Source organism: Fringilla coelebs (genome assembly GCF_963513975.1).
Source record: "Fringilla coelebs genome assembly, chromosome: 10".
NCBI classification, from domain to species: domain Eukaryota; kingdom Metazoa; phylum Chordata; class Aves; order Passeriformes; family Fringillidae; genus Fringilla; species Fringilla coelebs.
In genome coordinates this window covers 24,095,340-24,117,496 of record NC_140036.1, presented here as the reverse complement: position 1 = coordinate 24,117,496, position 22,157 = coordinate 24,095,340, and the positions used below count along the sequence as shown (strand labels likewise).

Sequence of the window (22,157 nt, the reverse complement as noted above, 5' to 3'; positions counted from 1 at the left end):
AAGAACGTCTTTTAATCAGAAAGCCATTGATGATGTGCACACAGGATTCAGGTCATTTTTGGTGCAAGAAGGTGAAATTTGATGGCAGAGATCCACATTATAATATTGGCTTTTGGCAAATATTAAAATGGATGTTGCATGTGTAGTGTTAAAGTCACTCTGTTATGAAGACATAGTTTTTATTTCTGTTGTTAATGAAGTTTGGACAGAATAATGAAATAGCTGATATCAGTGTGCTTTTGTTAAAGTGCCTGCTGGGAGGGGATGCCAGCCAGTGAACACAGCATGAGCACAGCTGGACAGATGTGCCAGCCACCAGCACTCGCCCTCTGAAGGCAAAACTGGAGCTGATGAGAAAAAAGGACTAAAACACACCCAAGGAATGTGTGTGCTCTGAAAAGGGGAACCCAAGGAGGAGCCATGCTGAACAGTTCTTGAATGTGGAAACGAGTTTGGGGAGAAGTTTACTGTGCATAAGGGTGTTGTGGTGTTGGGAGGTGCCCAGGACGAGGTGAGAGATGAGAATTGACTCAAAGTTCTTGGAAGGCTGATATTATATTATATTATATTATTATATTATATTATATTATATTATATTATATTATATTATATTATATTATATTATATTATATTATATTATATTATATTATATTATATTATATTATATTATATTATATTATATTATATTATATTATATCATATCATATCATATCATATCATATCATATCATATCATATCATATCGATATACTAAAACTATACCAAAGAAAGAGAAAGGAGACATCAGAAGGCTTGAACAAGAATGAAGAATAAAAACCCACGACAGACCAGAGTCCCGACACAGCTGGCTGGGATTGGCCATGAATCGAAAACAATTCACATGCCGGGTAAACAATTCTCCAAATCACATTCCAGAGGAGCAAAACATAGACAAGCTGAAGCTTCCCAGCTTCCCAGGCATTTTTCATAAAACATCACGGTGACATAAGGGTCTGTGGATTTGTAGCCGGCTGATGGAACAGAAATGGTAAATAAAGGCTGTTTGCAGAATAGCCGGTGCGCTCTTGGCTCTTGCCAAGCACCCGGCCGTTTTGCTGTACTTCTGTCCCCTACTGTCTTTTTATTAAACTTTTAAAATTTTACCAGGAAGCGGAACCTCGTTTTTCACCGTTTCAATTTCCACATTTTATATTTATTTCACGTTTAACATTCCCGTTTCCCCGGCCTCTCCCCCGCAGGCCTCGGCCCGGCGCTGCCATGGCAACGGGTCACGTGGCGGCAGAGTCACGTGCGGGCGGGTCACGTGCGGGCGCTCACGTGAGGCGGGCGCGATGGCGGAGGAGCAGCGGTCGCTGCTGGGCGCCGATGGCGGCGATGGCTCCCCCGGCTCTCCGGGCCCTCCCCGCGCCCTGCCCGCCGTCTGTGACCCCCGCCGCCTCCCGCACCGCCTGCTCGTCCTGGCCCTCATGTGCTTCCTGGGATTCGGTGCGGGACGGGCCCGGGGGGCTGCGTGTGGGGGGGGTTGGGCTGTGGCGGCCGGGACAGAGCCCTGAGGCGTCCCCTTCTCCCCGCAGGCAGCTACTTCTGCTACGACAACCCGGCCGCTCTGCAGACGCAGGTTCAGCGGGTGAGTCGCTGTCAGGGCGCTTTGAAAAACGCGGAGAGTGAGCTTCTGTGTGGGCATGGGCTAACGGGGCAGCGGGGAAGGCAGAGGGGAAATGGCAAATGGGATCTGGATCTGGGGAGGAATCGTTCCCTGGGACGGCGGGGAGGCCTTGGCACAGGGTGCCCAGAGCAGCTGTGGCTATCCCGGATCCCTGGCAGTGCCCAGAGCAGCTGTGGCTGCCCCGGATCCCTGGCAGTGCCCACAGCAGCCGTGGCTGTCCCGGATCCCTGGCAGTGCCCACAGCAGCCGTGGCTGTCCCGGATCCCTGGCAGTGCCCACAGCAGCCGTGGCTGACCCGGATCCCTGGCAGTGCCCACAGCAGCCGTGGCTGACCCGGATCCCTGGCAGTGCCCACAGTAGCCGTGGCGGTCCTGGGTCCCTGGCAGTGCCCACAGCAGCTGTGGTGCCCTGGGTCCCTGGCAGTGCCCAAGGCTGTTTAGAGCACCCCCTGACAGTGGAAGGTGTCCCTAGGTTTGGAATAAAATAAGTCCTTTCCAGCCAGCCCATCTGGGCATTCTGTGGATTACAGAAACGCTGTTTCTGCTTGGCTCCTCCTGAATGCTTACTCTGTGTCTGTGCAGCTAGCTCAGCAATAATGGTTTTTTCCCCACTGCCCCTGTGCTGTGCAGGACATGAAGGTGAACACAGCCCAGTTCATGGCACTCTATGCCTGGTACTCGTGGCCCAACGTGGTGCTGTGCTTCTTTGGAGGCTTCCTGATAGACAGAGTGTTTGGGATCCGGTGAGTGCAGCCTTTGTGTCTCTTGTGTGCAGGGAATCCTGAGCTAAAACTGCAGGTGAGGTTTAGACTTTATATCATAAAGCTTTTCAAGGTTATAATAAGCCTCTTCAATATTTTTCCCCACTCAATTTAGGATTTTTTTAACAATATAGATGAGTTTCCCTTCCTTTATAATTTAAATCAATTTGTTTCAAAACCATCACCTTGTAGTACCTGTTCTCTATGGGAATTGTTGAACTGCACAATTTATGACACAGACCTTATAATTGCCCACCCACCTCCCCTTGTTTCCCTAAAAGAGAGTTTTGTAGGGGACAAAAAGGGTTCTGGTAGTGCATGGAGTGATTTTATTCTCTTTGCAGGTTGGGCACTGTAATTTTCAGCGTCTTTGTGTGTGCTGGGCAGGTGAGTGCAAGGGAGGGAGCAAAGGATGCTCTGGGCCTGCAGTCTGTGTTTCACTTCAGACAGCTGAGAACTGGAATGGGAGAACCCTGGGCTGTGTTGGGAAGGGAACCTTGGAATGTGGCTGAAATTGTGGGAAGGATCCACGTTTTTGTGTGTTTGATGTCAAATTGGCTGAGGATGGCACAGTCCCAGGTGGGCCAGGCTGGAGATGATGAACAGCAGAGGGAGCAAGAACCAAAATGAGCAGGAAATGGATGTGGGAAGGGAAAATCATTTTTGTTCCTGTTTTCAGACAGTTCTGCTTTGTTCCATGCCCGAAATGCACAATTTCCCTTCTCCTTTGCTGCTGTGCAGGTGGTTTTTGCTCTGGGAGCACTGTTCAACACGTTCTGGCTGATGGAAGTGGGCAGATTCATATTTGGGTGAGTCTGGAAGGGCAGATTAGTGCTCTTTGAGGTAAGGCCATCTAGAAAACTACAAAAACCAACCCTAAAAAGCTCTCCTAGAAGAGTGCTGCCACATGGAGCCAAAACTGGTGCATTCTGAGCCCTCTGAAGCTGAGGAGTGCAGGATCTCCAGTTCTTTCCCTTAGAAAACCAAAACCAGGCCTTTGCAGGCGTTGCTGAGTCAAAACCTCTGGAATTGTTCTTCAGTCACTGCAGTTGCACTTTGCTTTCTGTTGCCCTGTGTACAGATATGCACTCAGTCAGCCTGTGCACGGGCAGGTTTCTCTGGAATTCTGCTCTGGCCAGGCTGTGCCTGCTGCAGGGGGATGCTGTGTTTGGTTTTGCAGGATTGGGGGCGAGTCCCTGGCCGTGGCCCAGAACACCTATGCAGTCAGCTGGTTCAAGGGCAAGGAGCTCAACCTGGTGTTTGGATTGCAGCTCAGCATGGCCAGGATTGTGAGTGGGCATGGACACAGGGGCTGTGCTCCTCTTCTGGGGCTCCTTCTGGGGGGCTTTAACCACTGCAGGTGTTTCCCTGCTGGGGCTGGGGGATGTTCACCGGTGGTGGCAGCCATGGATCCTTCTCTGGGGCAGAAGGAGGGGAAAAGGGGCTTTTTTTATTCTGGTCCTGTCAGCTGGGAATCCTGTTTGATCAAATACATTAAATTCAGCTCAGTTTATGAGCTCGTGCATGTGGGTTTGTGCACTTGTGATCAGTGGAAACTCTTCCAGGCTTGTATAAATTCCAGGTTGGGATGTTGCATCCTTGTTGCAATGATTGATTTGTCACCAGCCCAGCAGGGAATCCCTTGGATCCTTTTCCCTGCTGGTTTAAGTTCTCTGGGTAGCATTTTAATAATAAACATTCCTGGGGAATCCCTGGAGCTGGGAGATGCTGGGTTCTTCACATGGCTCTGTTGTGCCTAGGGGAGCACGGTGAACATGAATATTATGGGATGGATCTACTCCAGAGTGCAGCATCTCCTGGGCTACGCTGGTCCCAGCACCCTCGGCCTGGCTCTGCTCATAGGTCAGTGATGTTCTGGGTTGGGGTGTTACTGATTTATTAGTCACTGAAAAGCATTTATTAATCCCTTAAGAGCATTTATTGACTACCTAACAGCAGCACAACTCTGAGCTTAGGAGGAGCAATTCCAACACCTTTTGGAATATTCTCATTTTCTCTCAGATTACTGCAGCTTCTGAAATTTTTGGGGTTGCTGAATTTTAGTTAATGTTTTGTGGTGATGAAATATTTCACATCCTCTGAGCAAAGGATTGGCTTGAAAAACTTTCTGAGGAGTGTCAAAGCTTGCCTGTGGTTATCTGATTGTAAAAGGAGAATTTGAACAATTTTGGGGTGTGTTCCCTTCCCTCAGAGCCATGGGCATGGAGATTTTGGTGTTGGGAATGAGGCCAGGGTTGTTTCTGTTCCTGCAAGGGGCAGATGAGGAGCTGAGGGGGAGTGGTGGTGATGATTTAAATAAAACAAATCCATGGGCATGTCTGTGCTCCAAGGCAGGTGTGTGCCACGTGTCAGGGCTCAGTTCTACCCCTGAACCTCTGAGCTGTGCAGCTCCTGAGCCTTGAAGCTGGTGCTAAACTTGGTGTACCTGACATGTCCAACAAAAACTTTAATTGGGCTGGAAACCCAAATTACTGCTCCAGTTGGCAGCTGACCTGTGGTGTTGCCTTCTTCAGGTGGGGTCACCTGTCTCTTCTCACTGAGCTGTGCTCTGATCCTGGCTTACCTGGACAGGAGGGCAGAGAAGCTGCTTTGTAAAGAGCAGGGGAAAACAGGTGAGTGCTGGGGCTGAGCTGCAGCTGACCCTTCCATGCACCCTGCACCAGGCAGCTTTGCAGTTCAGGTAACTCAGTGCCTGCTGCTTAACTCTGTCACACTTCTAATCATCATTTTAGCTCATTTTTACATGGAGTTTTAGTTTTAAACTCCAGCTCAGCAGGCAGATGCAATGCCAGCTGCTTTATTTATAAAAAACAGAAGTTTGCACCAATTTGTGCCACTGGTTCTGTGTTTTCTTGGAGTTGATTTCCTCTGGCAGGGCTGCAGAACCATGGAGCTCCTCCCTGTCAGTGTGTGCTGGGTTGAGTTTTCCACGTGGGACAAGTCAGGCCAATTAAAAATAAACTAAATTTGAGATCCAGTGGAATCCCAGATGGATTTGGGATGGAAGGGACCTTTAATCTCCAGCCAGGGCTGTGCTTTAGGAGGGATTTGGGATCACCTGGGTGTTCTCCAGTGGGGATGAATCCCAGGTTTGTTCTTCCTGACTGATGCCATGCTGTGTCCCCCCCTGTGCAGGAGAAGTGATCAAGCTGACAGATGTGAAGGATTTCTCCCTGTCCTTGTGGCTCATCTTTGTCATCTGTGTCTGTTACTACGCTGCAGTTTTCCCTTTCATTGGCCTTGGGAAGTAAGTGCCACTCACTTTTCCAGCCATTCCCTTGGAATTTGGCCAAGCTTGTAACCAAAATGCTGAAAAACTTCACATTCTTTGGGAGTTATGAACTCAGGGGCATGAGGAATGTTTGATTTCCTGATTAAAACTGGATGCAGGTTTAAAACATGGGGTGGAATTTGGGGTCCTGTAGGATCCCTTCCATATTTACAGCCCAATACCTCATTATTTGGGTTAAATGTTGGTTATAGACTTTTTATGTGTTCCTCAAAGTATAATTTGAATGATCCTTAAAATCTATGGAGTCTGCTAACAAGCTCTTAAATTAATTATAAAGCAGAACCTGGGATATTTATGTGAAAGCTCTAATTAATTTTTTTGTAAATGAGATTCTCATGTCTTTAACTTAATTTTGATTTCACGTCCTTCAAGTCTGCATTTTCCTAAATATTTTTTTTCCTTCCCTCAGGGTTTTCTTTATTGAAAAATTCCGATTTTCCCCTCAAGAAGCCAGTGCAATTAACAGGTACAGTGTGGTTGATTTAATAAGGAGCACTGCCAGGGTTTAGGGTGCATTTCTGGGCTCTGGGCAGGTGATTTGGGAAGAGATTTGGGCTCTCCTGTGAGCTGCATTTAAGTGGAGAAATCATTTCACGTGACCCAAGGAATAGCTGGGAAATGTGGATGTGTTTTTTATTAAAAACAGATGTTCAGACTGGAAAGAAGAAGCTCTGGAGGGTATTATTATAGTATTTAGTGATTCTTTTCTGAGTGATAAAAGTAGTTTAATAACAGCACTAAAGGAACACAATTTGGGTAGTTTGAGGATGAATTTGTGACATGGCCAAAGCCCAAAGCAGTAAAAGCCCACAAGAGAACACTGGCTGGGCTCTGAGTCTGTCACTGTTGGATGCTGAGCAGTTCCATGCCTTCAAACCCTTTGGGAATTGCAAATTATTGGGATTTTTTTGGGGGGTGCTGTTTTTCTTCTGGCCTTGGAATTAACAAAGGACTGTGGGGGTGTTAAATCTGGAGTTTGCCTCTCCTGCAGCATTGTGTACATCATCTCAGCCCCCATGTCCCCAGTGTTTGGCCTGCTGGTGGATAAAGTTGGCAAGAACATCATCTGGGTGCTGTGTGCTGTGGTCACCACCCTGGCCTCACACATCATGCTGGCCTTCACCTTCTGGAACCCCTGGATAGCCATGGTAACTCAGTCCTCCACAGAAATCAAATAGCAAATATTTCTTTCTGGGGTTTAGACCTAAATAGAAATAAAATAGCAAATATTTATTTCATAAATATAAACTAAGCAATGGGGTTGGCACTGAATTATTTTCTGTATTGTGAGGTGCAAAAGGTTCCTCACTCCATCACTAAATTCCTGTGCCAGGTGCTCACTTTTCTCCTAAAAATTGTTCTTTTACTTTATTTCTGAAGTTTTTTATTACTACTAAAACTGCTCACTTTTCTCCTAAAAGCTGCTATTTTAGTATATTTTTGAATTACTGTTTGGATTACTATTACTCAAACTGCCTGTGATGTGCTGGATTGAACCCCAGTAAAAATCTGCATTATTGAGGGCAGATTTCTGAAATGTTTGTTGGGAGCTGATGATTCTGGTGCTCATCAGTGGGGCAGGGATTAAAAACTTTGGTTTTCCAGCATTTTTCCAGTGAGGTGCAGCTCTGGGTGTTCATTCAGGCCCTTTGATTTCAATTACCAGTGTTCATTTTGGGGGTCATTCCTGGGAGAGGTTCAAGTGTGGATATGTATTTAGAGTTTTATTGCCCAGAGTGTTTCTTGGGCTCCTTCTGGGAGGAGGGGAGGGGAGTGTGTGGGTTCACTGAGGTGGCCCTGCCATGACCTGTGCTGTCCCTGTGTCCCCAGTGCCTGCTGGGTGTGGCCTATTCCCTGCTGGCCTGTGCCCTGTGGCCCATGGTGGCCTTTGTTGTCCCTGAGCACCAGCTGGGCACTGCCTATGGCTTGTGAGTACTCCCTGGCCTGGGGGGAGGCAGGGCTGGGCTCCCCAGGAGCTTTGGGGGGATCTGGGGGGCTGAGGGACAGGACACACACAGGGGATGGATCCCCCTGCCAGGGCAGGGATGGATGGGGGACTGGGAACTGGGGATTCCAGTGAGGGGAGCCTGCAGGAGAGCTGGACAGGGACCCTGGGCAAGGAGCTGCAGGGCCAGGATGAGGGGGAATGGTTTAAACTCAAGGAGGAGAGGTTGAGATGGGACATGGGGGAGGAATTGTTTCCTGGGAGGCCAGGAGGGGCAGGGATGGGATTCCCAGGGCCTGCATCCCTGGCAGTGTCCCAGGCCAGGCTGGAGGCTGTGACAGTGGGAGGTGTCCCTGCCCAGGGGGCTGGGTGAGCTTTAAGGTCCCTCCCATCCCAAGCCATCCCCTGATCCCTGACACTCTGGAGCCACTGAATCTGAGCAGATCCATCCCACTGCTGCTGGGAGCAGGAGCTGCTGGCTGCTCTGGGCTGGGGAGGCACAGGAACTTCTGCAAAACCCAGCCCTGGCTTCCCCATGTCCCAGCAAATGGGGTCTGTCAGCTCTCATGGGCTCAGTGCCACTGAGGAGCTTTTCCTGAGGAAATGAAAATCCATTTTCCTGAGAAAAGAAATCCCTGCTGTTCCTGCTCTGTCCCAGCATGCAGTCCATCCAGAACCTGGGCCTGGCAGTGATTGCCATAGCAGCTGGCATGATCCTGGACACCAGGGGATACCTGTTCCTGGAGGTCTTCTTCAGTGCCTGTGTTTGCTGTGAGTGTGGAACAGGCTGGGAATGGGCTTAGGGAGCTTCACTGGGCTCTTTGGCTTCATATTTCCTGGAAAACAGAAACTGTTCCCCTTCTAGAGGGGGCAGCTGGGGCAGTGGTGGGAGGAACTCACAGCACAGTGAAGTGCTTGGGGTTTCCTTGAGGCATGGAGAGTTTCAGTGTTTAAAAAATTGAGTGAAAATAGAATAATAATGCTTTTAAAGTGTAAATTATAAGTTTAAAATTAAAATCCTTTCTGAATTACCATGTTCTGTGAGCACAGGGAGATTTACAAAAGCAGAAAACTCCTCTGAGTTAGAGTTACCATGAAGATCTTGGCTGTGGGTTAAACCTGTTCATTTATTGTCAGCTAAAGCTGTCCCTTCCCTTTGCAGTGTCACTGCTGGCTGTGGTCATGCTGTACTTCGTGAATCACCTCACAGGTGAGGCTTTGCAGCTTCTCCTTACCTCAGTTTCTCCTTCTGTAAAATCACTCTTCTCCTCTCCCACTGCTCTGAGAGCTCCTGGGGGGAGTTTTGATCCCAAAGCCACCAAACCCCAGTTCTAAAGGTCTCAGTGCTCATTGCTGCTCTTACAGGTGGAGATCTCAACTGGTCTGCAAAGAAAAGGGCAAAACTGCAGAAAGCAGCTGCTTCTGAGTAAGTACAGAGCCAGCAAATGTCAGTGGCCTTGGGAAGGGTTTGTCCTGAAGGGATTAAGCAGATCATTTCTCCAGGCTGATTTCTGGTGGATTTATTTTCTTACCTTCAGTCTGTTTTAGGATTTCATATCCTGCCTCTGTGAGTCAATATTTGAGGCAGCATTGTCCAGGTGTCCTTGCCTGGCACTGTTCCTCTTTGCTTTCCTTTATTTCAGTGGCCTCACAACTGAAATATGGTAGAAAATGTGGTGGTTTGTGCCTAAATCACAGCACTGATGGGATTTGGGCTGTCCCAGCCCAGGTTTTGTCACTTTGTGTCACAATTCCGTGATTCCAGGGATTCTGTGGAGTTTGGGCTGTCCCATCTCAGTGTTTGTCACCCTTGTGTGACAATCCCAGGGATTCTGTGGAGTTTGGGCTGTCCCATCTCAGTGTTTGTCACCCTTGTGTGACAATCCCAGGGATTCTGTGGACTTTGGGCTGTCCCACCTCAGTGTTTGTCACCCTTGTGTGACAATCCCAGGGATTCTGTGGAGTTTGGGCTGTCCCATCTCAGTGTTTGTCACCTTGTGTGACAATCCCAGGGATTCTGTGGGATGTGGGCTGCCCAGGCCAGGCTTTGCAGTAATTGTTGTCCCCCTGTTTCTTTCAGAAAGGAAAGTTGAGTAGCAAAGCCCATGCCAGGTGGGAGCTCCAGCACCTCCCCAGCTGCCAGCAGCAGAGTTTAGGTTTCTCTGTAGCTCTCTGGAAGATCCACTCACCCTGGGGGTTCCAGCACTGCCTCAGCTCCTGCTTTGTTTTAGCAATGCCAAAATTCCTCCTCCTGCTGGGCTGAGGGCCTGGCTGAGCTCTGCTCCCCACGGGCACCTGGACCAAAGCTGAGCTCAGGCCCCCTGTGCTCACAGGGTGGAGCTTTCTGAGCAAAAAGCTTTTTTGTGTTCTCACCCAGAGCTCCCAACAGCTCACTGCTGCTGCTTCTGTCACTGTCTTAATGCAAAATCCACTTTTTAAATGTATTTACAGCTTTGGGCTTGTGTCCTTTCAACACAATGCAAAAAGAGCCACAGATGCTCAAAGGGACTTGGTTTTTTTGTAGATTTCTGAACTCTGAGACTGCTGAGCAGTCTTTTATTGCCTTCTGGATTCTCTTTGTATTGTAGTGTTTATTTTAAGGATGAAAGTTTGTTTAATAGATAGAAAAGTTGTTACAGAATTCCCTGAGCACGTTGTAATCTGGGAAAAACCAAAAGGTTTCTCTTTCTGCTGAAATCTTGGAATGAAATAAAAGGAACCTGCAGAAATCAGCCTCTCTCTTTCTTTGCACTGAATTATTGATCCCTGCACATCTCAGGGTCATTCACCTGATACTCCAGAGCATTTCCTAGCTATTAAAATATTAACTAATATTCCAATAATTCCCTGCTTGGCAGGTTTTCCCTCAGGGCAAACATCTTTTTGCCACTTTTCTTTTGCAGAACAGAAGAGCAGGAGAGGCTCAGAAGGCAGAACGAAGATGATTTGGCAAAATTGCTGCCAAAAGCTGATGCCTTTAGTTTAAGGAATAAATACCTGTCCAAGCTTGGAGCTCAGGTATCACTAACAGGGGTTCACAGACAATTCAAAACCAGAATAATCAGGGGTTTATTTAAAGAATTTGGCTGGTTTTAACAGCCAGCAACTCCACCTCGAGTGAAATTCCTGGGATTTGTTCTCAGAAAGAAATCTCTTAATAATTAAAACTTTAATGAAGGAAAGGGATCAAAGGCTGGCCCACCTCAGAAGCTGAGGAATGTCTTAATTTTATTTTTTTGCAGCTCCCAGCTCATTACTCCTCCTGTTTCTCAACCCTGGCCCACAGAAGTGTGCTGAAATAGCAGCTTGGCCCTGTGCAGAAGCAGGAATACTCTGAATTTCCTGGGACACAGAGCCCAGCACCAGCAGATGCTCCGTGCTTTGCTGCCTAGATCCTAGATTTAAAATATTGCCTGAAACTCCTCCTTGCTGGGCAGTGCAGAGATGCTGATGGGGAATTGTGGCTCTGGTGGAACCTCTGAGTAGCTGCTCCAGCCTCCTGTCTCAAATACTCCGTGAGTAGCTGAGTCAGGGGCCAGGATTTGATCTCTGGGTGTGAAATGGGCAAAGTCAATCATTAAATTGCTGGGATGAGCCTGGATGGAGGTGGGGATTTCCAGCCTCTCCTCTTGGACACCTTCCTTGCTGTGTTTTGTTTTTCTGAGAGAAGAAGGTGAGGAAAAGCTCCCAAGTGAGTATTTCAGAAGAATCTCCAATTCCAGAAGTGCAAAAAGTGTTCACCTTGGAATTTGTCCCAGGTCAGGGAAAGCAATAACCTCTCCAATCCTGAATAATGTGAAAACTGATTTATTTTTAAGAGTTAGTGACGAAAAACTATAAAAAGATTTAAAGCAAGAACTGAGTTTTGCTTCCAGAGGGAAAAGCCTTAAATTCCATGGTGGAACTCATCATTTTCCCATCATTTCAGTGGGAATTTCATTTCATTCATTTCTTCTTGCTGAACAGGGAGTTCCCAGAGCTCCTGCAGTGCCCTTTGCTTTGGTTTAATTACTCCTCGAGGTAATTGGATCAATGATCCCTGAAGTGAGCAGCTCTTGCTGTACAGGAGGTTTGTGGAGCCCCAGGAATGGGGGATGTTCCTGGGAATCCACGTGCCACAAAAAGCTCAGGAGCCTTTGCCGTGTGTTTGGCTGCAGAGAGAGGAGCCTGTTAGGGTAAAAATGCTGCATTTGATGTAGAATATTCTTAATTTAATATTTTTAATTTAAGCAGAGCTCACAGTCTTAAAGTTGGTTTTAAGAGAGACTTTGCAGTGGAGACTTGTTTGATGTCCCTGGAAAACTCTCATTTTTCTGAAGGACCTTTTGGGTGAAAGTTGTGGATTCTGAAGGACCAGGTGCGAAAGCAGAGCAGCAGCTTGGGAGCCCCTGAGCTGTGCTGGTTTTTACTGGTCCTTGCTGGCTCAGAACTCAGGGCTTGGCCGGGTGGTTTCCCTGTGGACTTGTGAATTTTGGGTGTTTTTAAATAAAACCTTCCACTGGACACTGGCACCTGTGGTTCTTGCTTGTTGAGGGTTCTGTTGGTGCCTTTGGGGGTTGTTGGGGCATTTTTCCCCTGAGAAGGGTGGAGAGTTTGGGGGAAGTTTCTCTTTGAGGATCCAAAGGCAAAGCTGCCCCCGCTGCTGGGTTATTAATTTTTTGCTTAAGGAGGAAGAGAATTAAATTGAATTTTGCTCTTCTGCTTCTCTTGAACTCTGACCCGTTCTGGTGGGAGGGAGGAGCTCCTCTGCTGCTCCCTCCAGGCTGGCATTTCCAACCCTGCAGTTCCTGATTTAGTTCCCCTTGCTGAATTCTCTGTGCCCTTCAGGATCCCGCCCTGGGGGATAAATTCCCTGCCAGCTGCAGCCCCTCTGGCCGAGTGTGGAAAGGGCTTTGCTCCTCACTGGGCAGTGATGGGCACATTTATTGAAAATCTCCCAAAATCGGGGATCTGTTGGGCTACTTTCTCAGGGTCTGCTTTGTGCCAGGGGCCGAGGATCCCTCTGGAAGGAGGGGCAGGGGAGGGAGCCGGGCACAGCTGGGAAGGGAGATTGATCCCGGGATGCTCCTTTGAGGGATCTCTCACTGGAGCTCAGCACTGCCCCCGCTGCCCGGGATGGGGGAAATGGGGAAATGGGGATGAAAACCTCCCGGGCTGCGGCTGCTGGGTTTGCTTTGGTGCCTCCTGCCTGGCACGGGGTGCCCATCCCTGGCAGTGCCCAGGGCCGGGCTGGACAGGGCTTGGGGCTCCCTGGAGCAGAGGAAGGGGTCCCTGCCCATGGCTGGGTGGGTTTTAGGGTCCTTCCAGCCCAAACCAGTCTGGGATTCCATGGGATAGAGCCCAGTCTTTGGGAAAAGCACCTCCATCCCTCACTTCTCTCGGAGTGGGTGAAGTCTTGGTGTTCTCTGCTGGGTTTTACCAGGGGAAGTTCAGGACACCAGCAGGAATTTCCCCATGGAAAGGGAGCTCAGGGCTTGGCAGGGGCTGCCCAGGGAGGGTTGGAGTGCCCGTCCCTGGAGGTGTCCCAGGAATTCCTGGAGGTGGCACTCGGGCTCTGGGCTGGGGACAGGGTGGGGATCCGGCACAGGTTGCACTCCATGCTCTGGGAGGGCTTTCCCAGCCTCGGGGCTCCTGGGATTCTGTGCTTATTCCACGTGTTCCTGGGTGGGCTTGGGGCACTGCTGGTGGATGAGCTTTGTCTGATCCAGCTGGGCCTGACCTTTGGAAGGAAACTTCCTCATTTCTTTGGGATTTGGGGCTGAACCTCTCTGTTCTTCAGGCCAAAGGTGGGGCCTCAGGGAACAGAAGGGGAAAAATTCCTGCTCTGTTCCCCCTGCCCAAGCTGCTCTTCCTGGGATTTGGATTTTGCAGCTGTGGCTCTGTGGACAGGGGCTGCTCCTCAAATGATCCCAATCAACATTAGTCCTTAATTAATGGAGTTGTTAATGAGTTTACAGAGCTCTGTGTGTGGGCACAGCTGGGACTGGCAGGAATTGAGCCCTGGTGGAGCTGGCAAACCCCACATCCCTGGGGCAGCTGGAATGGGATGGAATACATGATAATCAGGTATATTTGATATAATAGATCAAATAAAGGTCAGGGAAGGAGCAGCCTCCTGGCAGCTGGGGCCAAATGCTCATTTGGGTCTGGGGCAAACCCAGAGGGACATCTCAGGTGTCCCCTAAATCCTGATGGAAATTTCCTTCAACTCCAGGGTCCAGGACTTCATTAAAAACCCAACTTTATTCCCAGAATTTCTGCAGGTAAGCATTACATGGATTTCTAATTTTATTTGATATTTTTATATATGGATTTTGGGGGTTATTTTACTGCAGCAGTAGGAACAAGTCAGCTTGGACTTCTTGGACCAGAGGAGGTTTTTGGGTGTCCCTCATTGCCTGTCCTGCATTCCAGAACCCCATGAAGGTGAAATCCAGAACAAACCTCGACTTCCCAATCTACCAGAAAAGGCATTGCTTAGAAGAGCTCCCTAAAGCAAATTTCCCAGGGTTTTTGATTAAAGAAATCCCTGCAAGCAGTTTGCAGTGAGACTGGAGGTGTCAGGAGTGAGGGATGCACACAGGGAGAGCTGGAGGGGCACTCCAGGCTCGTGGAAATCCAGCAGCTCCTCGTTTGCGTGGATGGATTTCCCTGCCCGTGGGCTCTGACACGAATTCAGGGACAGGTGATGGATTGGCTGCAGTGCCAGCAGGATTTCAGAGCCGACTCCAGGGAAAATCTCACTGGTCCTGCTGGAGTTTGGAATTCTGGGCTTTGTTCTGCTGCAGGGGAAGCAAATCCAGCCCTTTCCTTCTGCAATGGCTCTAAACGGGGAGTGAGAGCAGAGGCGGTGCTGGGCAGTGCCGGGCTGGAATTGTCCGGGATATTCGGGGCAGAGGGAGCTCCCCCTGTCCCGGAATGTTCTGGAATTGTCCGGGATATTCGGGGCAGAGGGAGGCTGCAGAGAGAGCTCTGCCTGTCCTGGAATGTTCTGGAATTGTCCGGGATATTTGGGGCAGAGGGAGCTCCGCCTGTCCCGGAATGTTCTGGAATTGTTTGGAATATTCGGGGCAGAGGGAGCTCTGCCTGTCCCGGAATGTTCTGGAATTGTTGGGGATATTCGGGGCAGAGGGAGGCTGCAGAGGGAGCTCTGCCTGTCCCGGAATGTTCTGGAATTGTTGGGGATATTCGGGGCAGAGGGAGGCTGCAGAGAGAGCTCTGGCTGTCCCAGAATGTTCTGGAATTGTCCGGGATATTCGGGGCAGAGGGAGCTCCGCCTGTCCCGGAGTGTCCCGGGCTGGCCTTGGAGCAGGGGATGCCCCAGAGGCTGGGCTGGGGGGATGCTGGGCAGGATCCTCCCTGGGAGGGAATTCCCCAAGGATGCCCCTGGATCCCCGGCAGTGCCCAGGCCAGGCTGGACACTGGGACAGTGGGAGGTGTCCCTGCCATGGCAGGGTGGCACTGGATGGGCTTTGAGGTCCCTCCAAACCATTCCAGGGTTCTGGCACTTCCCTAGTGCCACACCCATCCATTTTTGTGCCATTTCTGTTCCCATTAATCATTTTAAGGGTGTCAGATGAAGGGCACAATCCACAGACTCCCATTTTTCCCTTTGCACAGGATGATTTTTTTCCCTTCTCCTTTCCTGCACTTCCTGCTCTCCCTTTCCCAGGCTGCTGCTCCCAAGGGTTGTTGATGAGCTTAACCCAATTAGTGCCTCAGGAGCAGAGCCTGATTGCCCTGCACATCCTTTTGGTATCCATCACTGGAACGTTGCCTAACAGAGTTAGCAATTGGCCTCCCAGTGAACCAAGGGGACTCAGAGCACATCCCCCTGCCCCAGCACTGCCAGGGAGGCTTCACATTCTCAAAGTGGAGCTTTTCTGGGGGATCAGTCTGTGGTTTTGGGGTAGAAACCACAGTTGGGATTCGATGCAGCAGTTCCAGAGCTGCTGCTGGGATCCCTGCCCGAAGTTTTTCATGGACACAGTAGAGATTGCCCAGAGCAGCTCCCCTGGAGGGGCTGCAGGGATGAGGAGCTCAGGGGCATCCCCGGGGCTGCAGGGATGGGTCAGGATTTCAGAGGCATCCCCAGGGCTGCAGGGATGGGTCAGGATCAGAGGCATCCCCAGGGCTGCAGGGATGGATCAGGAGCTCAGGGGCATCCCCAGGGCTGCAGGGATGGATCAGGATTTCAGAGGCATCCCCAGGGCTGCAGGGATGGGTCAGGATTTCAGAGGCATCCCCAGGGCTGCAGGGATGGGTCAGGAGCTCAGGGACATCCCCAGGGCTGCAGGGATGGGTCAGGAGCTCAGAGGCATCCCCAGGGCTGCAGGGATGGGTCAGGAGCTCAGGGACATCCCCAGGGCTGCAGGGATGGGTCAGGAGCTCAGAGGCATCCCCAGGGCTCAAGGGCAGCAGTTCAGGTGCCTCCATCTCTTTTCCTGGCTGGGATCAAAGCTGGGTTTTCACCTTCAGTGGGAAAAGCTCTTCCCCAGAACAACCTTGCAGGAGGGATCTGATGCTCCAGGGGGTGCAGGGTCCAGCTCTGAGCCAGGCTGGTGTCCAGAGGAAAATCAAACCCTGGGGAGGGGTTGGTGGCAGCCTGGCATCATCAGGTGTTACTGGGCTCCCTCTGGTTTCCCTTTCCTGGCAGCCTCCCCTGCTCCATCCATCATTCCCTGCCACCCAGCTCCCTGCTGGGGGCTGAACCTGGGGCCAGCTGCAGCTCTGGGGGATCTCCCACCCTTCTAAGGGTGAATTTTGGGATGTCACACCCCACAGCTCCTGGTGCCACCCGGGCTGCCCAGAGCAGCTCCTGCTCCCCAGCCCTTGGGGCTGCTTTTGTCATCACCAACCTCTCCCCCAGCTCTTTTATTTCTGAAATAAGGAGTGGATCCCAGGGAATTGTGCTGTGGGATATTAAAGTCAGTATTTATTTGTGAGAGTTGCTTGGGGGGGGGCCTAATTGGAGCAGGTTTTGTGCTCAGGCTGCAGAACGGGGCAATAAAAATCAGAGATTGATGGTTATGAGCAGATTAAATGGGCATCAAAGTTATAAATTACAGCCCTGCCCGAGCTGGGATTGGCCACCAGAGATGCTGCTAAGTGCCAGTGCTGTTTAATGAGCTCGTTTATTTGCAGCCCTCCAACTGCATCAACTTGGGGAGTTTATTGAAAGTGTGTTTAAAATAACAACGGGTGCCAGGAGGGCTGGGCACGGCTGGGTCAAACAGCCCAGGGGGAAAAGCAGGAGCTGGAAGCAGAAATTTGGATTTCCAGGGCAGTCTGAGGGCTTGAGGGGCAGGAGGGGCCCTGCCCCTGGGTTCTACACTGCTGGAATTTTGGTTTCTCCTGTTTTTTTGGTTATTTCACTGTAAACACGAGGCCCTAATCTGCCAGGTGTCAGAATTATTGGGTGTGGGTTGTGGTCAGATATTCCAGAGGGAAAAGCAGGAGCTGGAAGCAGAAATTTGGATTTCCAGAGCAGTCTGAGGGCTTGAGGAGTGTAAGGGATCCACCCTGTGGGTCTGCCCTGCTGGAGCTTTGGTTTCTCCTGGTTTTTGGGTATTTCCCTGCAGATGTTGTGGGCTGTGCTGGCTGATCTGGTTTTCCATGGCAATGAAATGTTTCCCTTCCCAGGGGTCCTGGAGGGACCTCAGCCCCACAGCCAGAGCTTGGAGGAGCTCATGGAGCCCTGTGGAACTGCTTAAATAACATTTAAAGGATTTTTCCCTGCTGGGAGACTGCCCCTGGTGACTCCAGAGTTTCCCCCTGTGCTCATGAACAGAGAGGGAATGGAGAGTTCTGGAAATGGCAGGAGAAGGGAATCTGCTGGGGTTGTTTGCTCCCAGCTGGCAGGGCACAGCCTGGAATTCAGAAGCACAAAGTTCACCTGGTGAGAGCAGCCCTGGCTCGTTCTGTTGGATCCCTCCTGAGCCCCAGAGCTGGAAACTCCCAGGGAAGGGCTGGAACTGGGGCAGCTCTCAGAGACTGAATTCCCTTTCCTGACTTGCTGAGGGAGTTTATCCCTGGGGAGGGAGCTGAGCTCCCCCCTGTGCCATCCTCTGTTCCAGGATCATTTCTTTCACTCCAAAGGGCCCCTCTTTCCTCCTCCATTCAAAATTTGCTGCATTTCCCCTGGGAGTTCTGATGAAACCCTTCAGTTCAGGGCTCAGGGAGGGAGGATTTGGGTGCTGGGGTCAGAGCAGCATTATCAAAAGTGGTGTTTAAAAAATGCCATTATTGAAAGGGATATCATTTAAGGTGGTGCTACTTCAGGTGATGCTTTCTGAAGTGATATTTAAGATGATATTATTTAAGGTGGGTTTTTTTTTGGAGTGATATTTTTTTGAGGGATTTTCTTTTGGAGTGACATTTTTGGAGTGTCTTTTTTTGAGTGATATTATTTAAGGGGATATTATTGAAAGTGAAATCATTTGAGGTGGTATTATTTAAGGTGATATTTTTTGAAGTGATAATATTTAAAGGGCTGTTATTTAAAGTGGTGTTATTTAAAGTGATATTATTTAAAGTGCTGTTATTTAGTGATATTACTGAAGGTGGTGTTATTTAAGGTGCTGTTATTTACAGTAGCTGCTGATGGACTCCCAGCCCTTTGTGCAGTTAAATGCAATAATGGCAGCTGCAGCTTTTAACAAAAATGTGAGGTTTTCCTAAAGAAATGAGGTGAAGTCTTTGACACAGGGCAGAGCTGGAGGATTTTTTTTTTTCCTGGAAAAGCTGAGGAGGAGCCATTCCCACCTGGGAAATGGAGGCAGGAGAGGTTCAGGGGGGCAGGAATTCTGTCCCTGCCCAGAGCAGCTGTGGCTGCCAAACCCCTGCAAGTGTCCAAGGCTGGATGGGGGAGGTGTCCCTGCTCAGGGGATGGGCTCTGGGATCCCAAACCATTCCATGATTCCTCTCTGCTGAGAAAAAAAATGGGAATTCGTGTGGCCTGAAGCCTGGGCTGGGGGCTGATCCCTCTGGGGAAGGGAATGCTGCTGCTGCAGCTTCCTGGGAGCTCTGGGAGAGCAGCCCCCACCTCCCATCCCAGGGAAATAAAGCACCAGAATGATCCCAATAAATTACAATAATTGTGCCTGGCAGCATGTGGTAATTTAAAATGGATTAATCTAACAAGGCTTAAAGAGGAATAAATAATAAACATCTCCAAGCAGTGGGAACCCTGCTCTCCTTCATCCTGCCTGGATATTAATTACTGCTCATAAACTGCTGCAAAAATCAATCCAGGAGCAGAAGGAAGGGGGAATTCAGCCCAAGGAATGGGGCAGAGCCAGGGGAACATTCCCAGTGAGCAGTGGGAATGTGCTGCCTCCGTCCCTGGGCTCTGGGGGCTCAGCTTGGGGTCTGTCCCTCATTTCCTGGAGCTGGGATTCCCCAGGGTCCCCATGGATAAAGGATGGAGCACAGCTGGTGCTGGGCACCTCCCCATCCATGGAGCTGAGCCCCAGGGCTCTCCTGGCTCATAAATCCAGAGGAAACCTTGCTGAGCTGGGGAAGGAGGGGAAGGCAGCCCCAGGGCTGGGTGTGCTCCTCCTGTGCCCTGATCCCCGGGCTTGGCTCTCACCCACTCTGTGCCAGGCATTCCGTGCTGTCCCAGGACAGAGCAGGGCTGGCAGCCCTTCCATCCCCATTTCCATTTTCATCCTCACCCATCCCCATCCCCATTTCCGTTTTCATCCTCACCCATCCCCATCCCCATCCCCATCCCCATTTCCATTTTCATCCCATCCCCATCCCATCCCCATCCCATCCCCATCCCCATCCCCATCCCCATCCCCATCCCCATCCCATCCCCATCCCATCCCCATCCCCATCCCCATCCCATCCCCATCCCCATCCCATCCCATCCCATCCCATCCCATCCCATCCCATTCCCGGTGTCCCGGCAGGGTGGGAGCTGTGGGGCCGCTCTGTCCCGGGTCTGTCCCGCCCTCCCCGCCGGGGCTGAGCCCGCCGCTCCCCCCGCTGCGTTCCTGCCCTTCCCTTGGGATTCCTGCCCTGGGATTGTTCGGGATCTCCTCTGGGAGCTTTGGTCCGTGGCCGGGGCCGTGCTGGGATCTCCATAGTAACGGGCAGGGAATGTTGTGCCCGGGATTTTCATCCTGCTGGAGATCTCAGGGCTGGCTGAGATTTTTTATCTCTGCCCGCGGCTCCTCCCGAGCTTTGGGACCTTCGGCTGCCGGGGGCTGCAGCTCCCCGTGGGGTGGATCCGGCTGGGATGCTCCGGGAATGTTGGGGATTCCTTGTTTGCCAAGGAGAGGGTCCTGCCTCCAACCCACGGCTGGTGAAATGCGGCAAACGCTGATTTATGGACGGGAAATCCGGGATTTGAAGTGGGATCATCCCAGGGGGATGTGCAGCGCACTGGGGTGGGGTTCTGTGGGATTTGGGGATGGGATTCCTGCAGTGGGGTTCTGTGGGATTTGGGGAAGGGATTCCTGCAGTGGGGTTCTGTGGGATTTGGGGACAGGATTCCTGCAGTGGGGTTCTGTGGGATTTGGGGATGGGATTCCTGCACTGGGGTTCTGTGGGATTTGGGGATGGGATTCCTGGCTGGGCTGGGGTTCTGTGGGATTTGAGGAAGGGATTCCTGGCTGGGCTGGGGTTCTGTGGGATTTGGGGATGGGATTCCTGCAGTGGGGTTCTGTGGGATTTGGGGATGGGATTCCTGCAGTGGGGTTCTGTGGGATTTGGGGACGGGATTCCTGCAGTGGGGTTCTGTGGGATTTGGGGAAGGGATTCCTGGCTGGGCTGGGGTTCCCAGAGCAGCTGGAGCTGCTCCTGGTCCCTGGCAGTGCCCGAGGCCGGGCTGGGGCCGTGTCCCTGCAGGGCTGGGGGAGCTCCAGGGGCCCTCCCAGCCCAAACCAGTCTGGGATGGGGATCCTGGGCTGGGTTTGGGTCGCACCCTGCAGGTCTCTGCTCTCCTGTGTCACTCTCCTGATTAATCTCAGTAATTAATTAGTTAATTAACCTGATTAGCTGTCATATTAGACAGAGACACTTGGGGTTTTTATGCAGAATAGGTGAATTTTTATTTACAGAGTTGATTTTTGTATGGTATTAGAAGGTACTGAGTGTGACTTTAATTAGTCAGTGAATTAGTGACACTCAGCTCATTGCCTGGTAATGGCCAATGTGTGTGTTTCTCACATTTCTCTCTTTTTAGACAGTTTACATCTTTGGTCTCTTGGGGAGTGTTTTGCACAGGTGGAACTTTCTTTGTGGGTGTGAGCTGGTTTTTCACAAGAATAGATTGTTATGTCAACTGATTCTTATACATTTTTTTTAATGGGAACTGAACAGGTGAACTTAGAATGGCAAGGCTTGAACTGTGTTTGTAAAGTTTTTAATTGTATTTTTACTTCCATGTAGCAGTTTATGTAACAGGTTTGAAGATCAGCTTCTCCTGCTCCTTTCAAACCCCAGTCTGGAAAATATCACTGTTGAAAATGTGGGGATTTCCACCAAACGTTTTTTTAAACAGAACTATAGAAGTATATTAATATGCAATTGTAACAGCAGCATTTGATCCTTTCAGACTTTAAAGAAGAAAGAAAACCAGAAGGGAAAAGTTCTCCCAGGGAGCAGCTGAGCTCTGAGGTTCAAGTGCCGGTTTTGTTTGCAGATGCATCATTAATGCTCAGAGGTTCTATTAATAGTCATAATATCAACAACATGAATAAATTAATAATTGTTCTATATTATAAAACATATGAATTTAATTAAGAAATTTAATAAAATTTTAAATAGTGATATTAATCAATTTAATATTATTTATTTGTTTCCAGTCTTGTGTGCTGCCCACTCAGAGTTTCTCTCTTTGGAGTTCTGTCCCTGTGTCAAGAAGAAAGAAACCAAAGCAAAGTTTTATTGTTGAAATAAAATTTCCTTTGTTGGAACACACAGGCTGTGTGTGCTGTGCTGCTTCTGTGACTCCTGGGAAAAAACATTTCAGGATTTCAGGCTCCTGGCTCCTCTGCAGGCTGATTTTGGGGCTGGTTTAGAACTGCTTGGGCCATTTTCTGTTAAATTCCAGTTCATAGCGTGGGTGCTGCCAGGGAAAGGTTAAAAGTAATGAAAAATATTCTGAGAGAATCATGGAATAAAGGCTCTGATCCACCAGGGACAAGAGGAACAGGCAGGCACCACCCAGGGAGTGAAGCCATGGGAATATTCTGCAGGATTTGAGAGCTCTTGCTGAGCAATTCTAGGGAAAATTTTTTAAAATATTTTTTATATTATATCTAAAATATATAATATCATGATGGAAATATATAACATATAATAGAATTGTATCTAATATATAACATAATATATCTAAATATACATTTTAAATTATATATGTATACACACATACATGCATATCCCACATATATACACATCTATCTCTATATATAAAAATAACCACACCATTCTAGAATTCCATAATTTATCTCTCTCCCAATTCT

The 22,157-nt window shown here is 49.7% G+C and overlaps 1 protein-coding gene across 10 annotated transcripts; it reads left to right on the top strand.

Annotated features, from left to right (window-relative positions):
• Positions 1–1,327: 1,327 nt before the first annotated feature.
• On the top strand, positions 1,328–21,569 carry MFSD1 (major facilitator superfamily domain containing 1). Of its 10 annotated transcripts, XM_084211996.1 has the most exons (17): positions 1,328–1,484; positions 1,574–1,626; positions 2,295–2,407; positions 2,770–2,812; positions 3,167–3,234; positions 3,606–3,714; positions 4,186–4,288; positions 4,960–5,058; positions 5,582–5,693; positions 6,148–6,204; positions 6,730–6,886; positions 7,569–7,666; positions 8,342–8,454; positions 8,846–8,893; positions 9,049–9,109; positions 10,587–10,701; positions 10,926–12,124. In XM_084211996.1, exons 1-17 carry the CDS (start codon positions 1,331–1,333, stop codon positions 10,983–10,985), a joined length of 1,563 nt encoding a protein of 520 aa, XP_084068122.1. In that variant the 5' UTR covers positions 1,328–1,330; the 3' UTR covers positions 10,986–12,124. The 10 variants fall into 10 exon arrangements, with proteins under 10 accessions (XP_084068122.1, XP_084068125.1, XP_084068123.1 ...); XM_084211999.1 differs by lacking the exons at positions 10,587–10,701; positions 10,926–12,124 and adding an exon at positions 21,248–21,362; XM_084211997.1 differs by lacking the exon at positions 10,587–10,701.
• Positions 21,570–22,157: the final 588 nt, after the last annotated feature.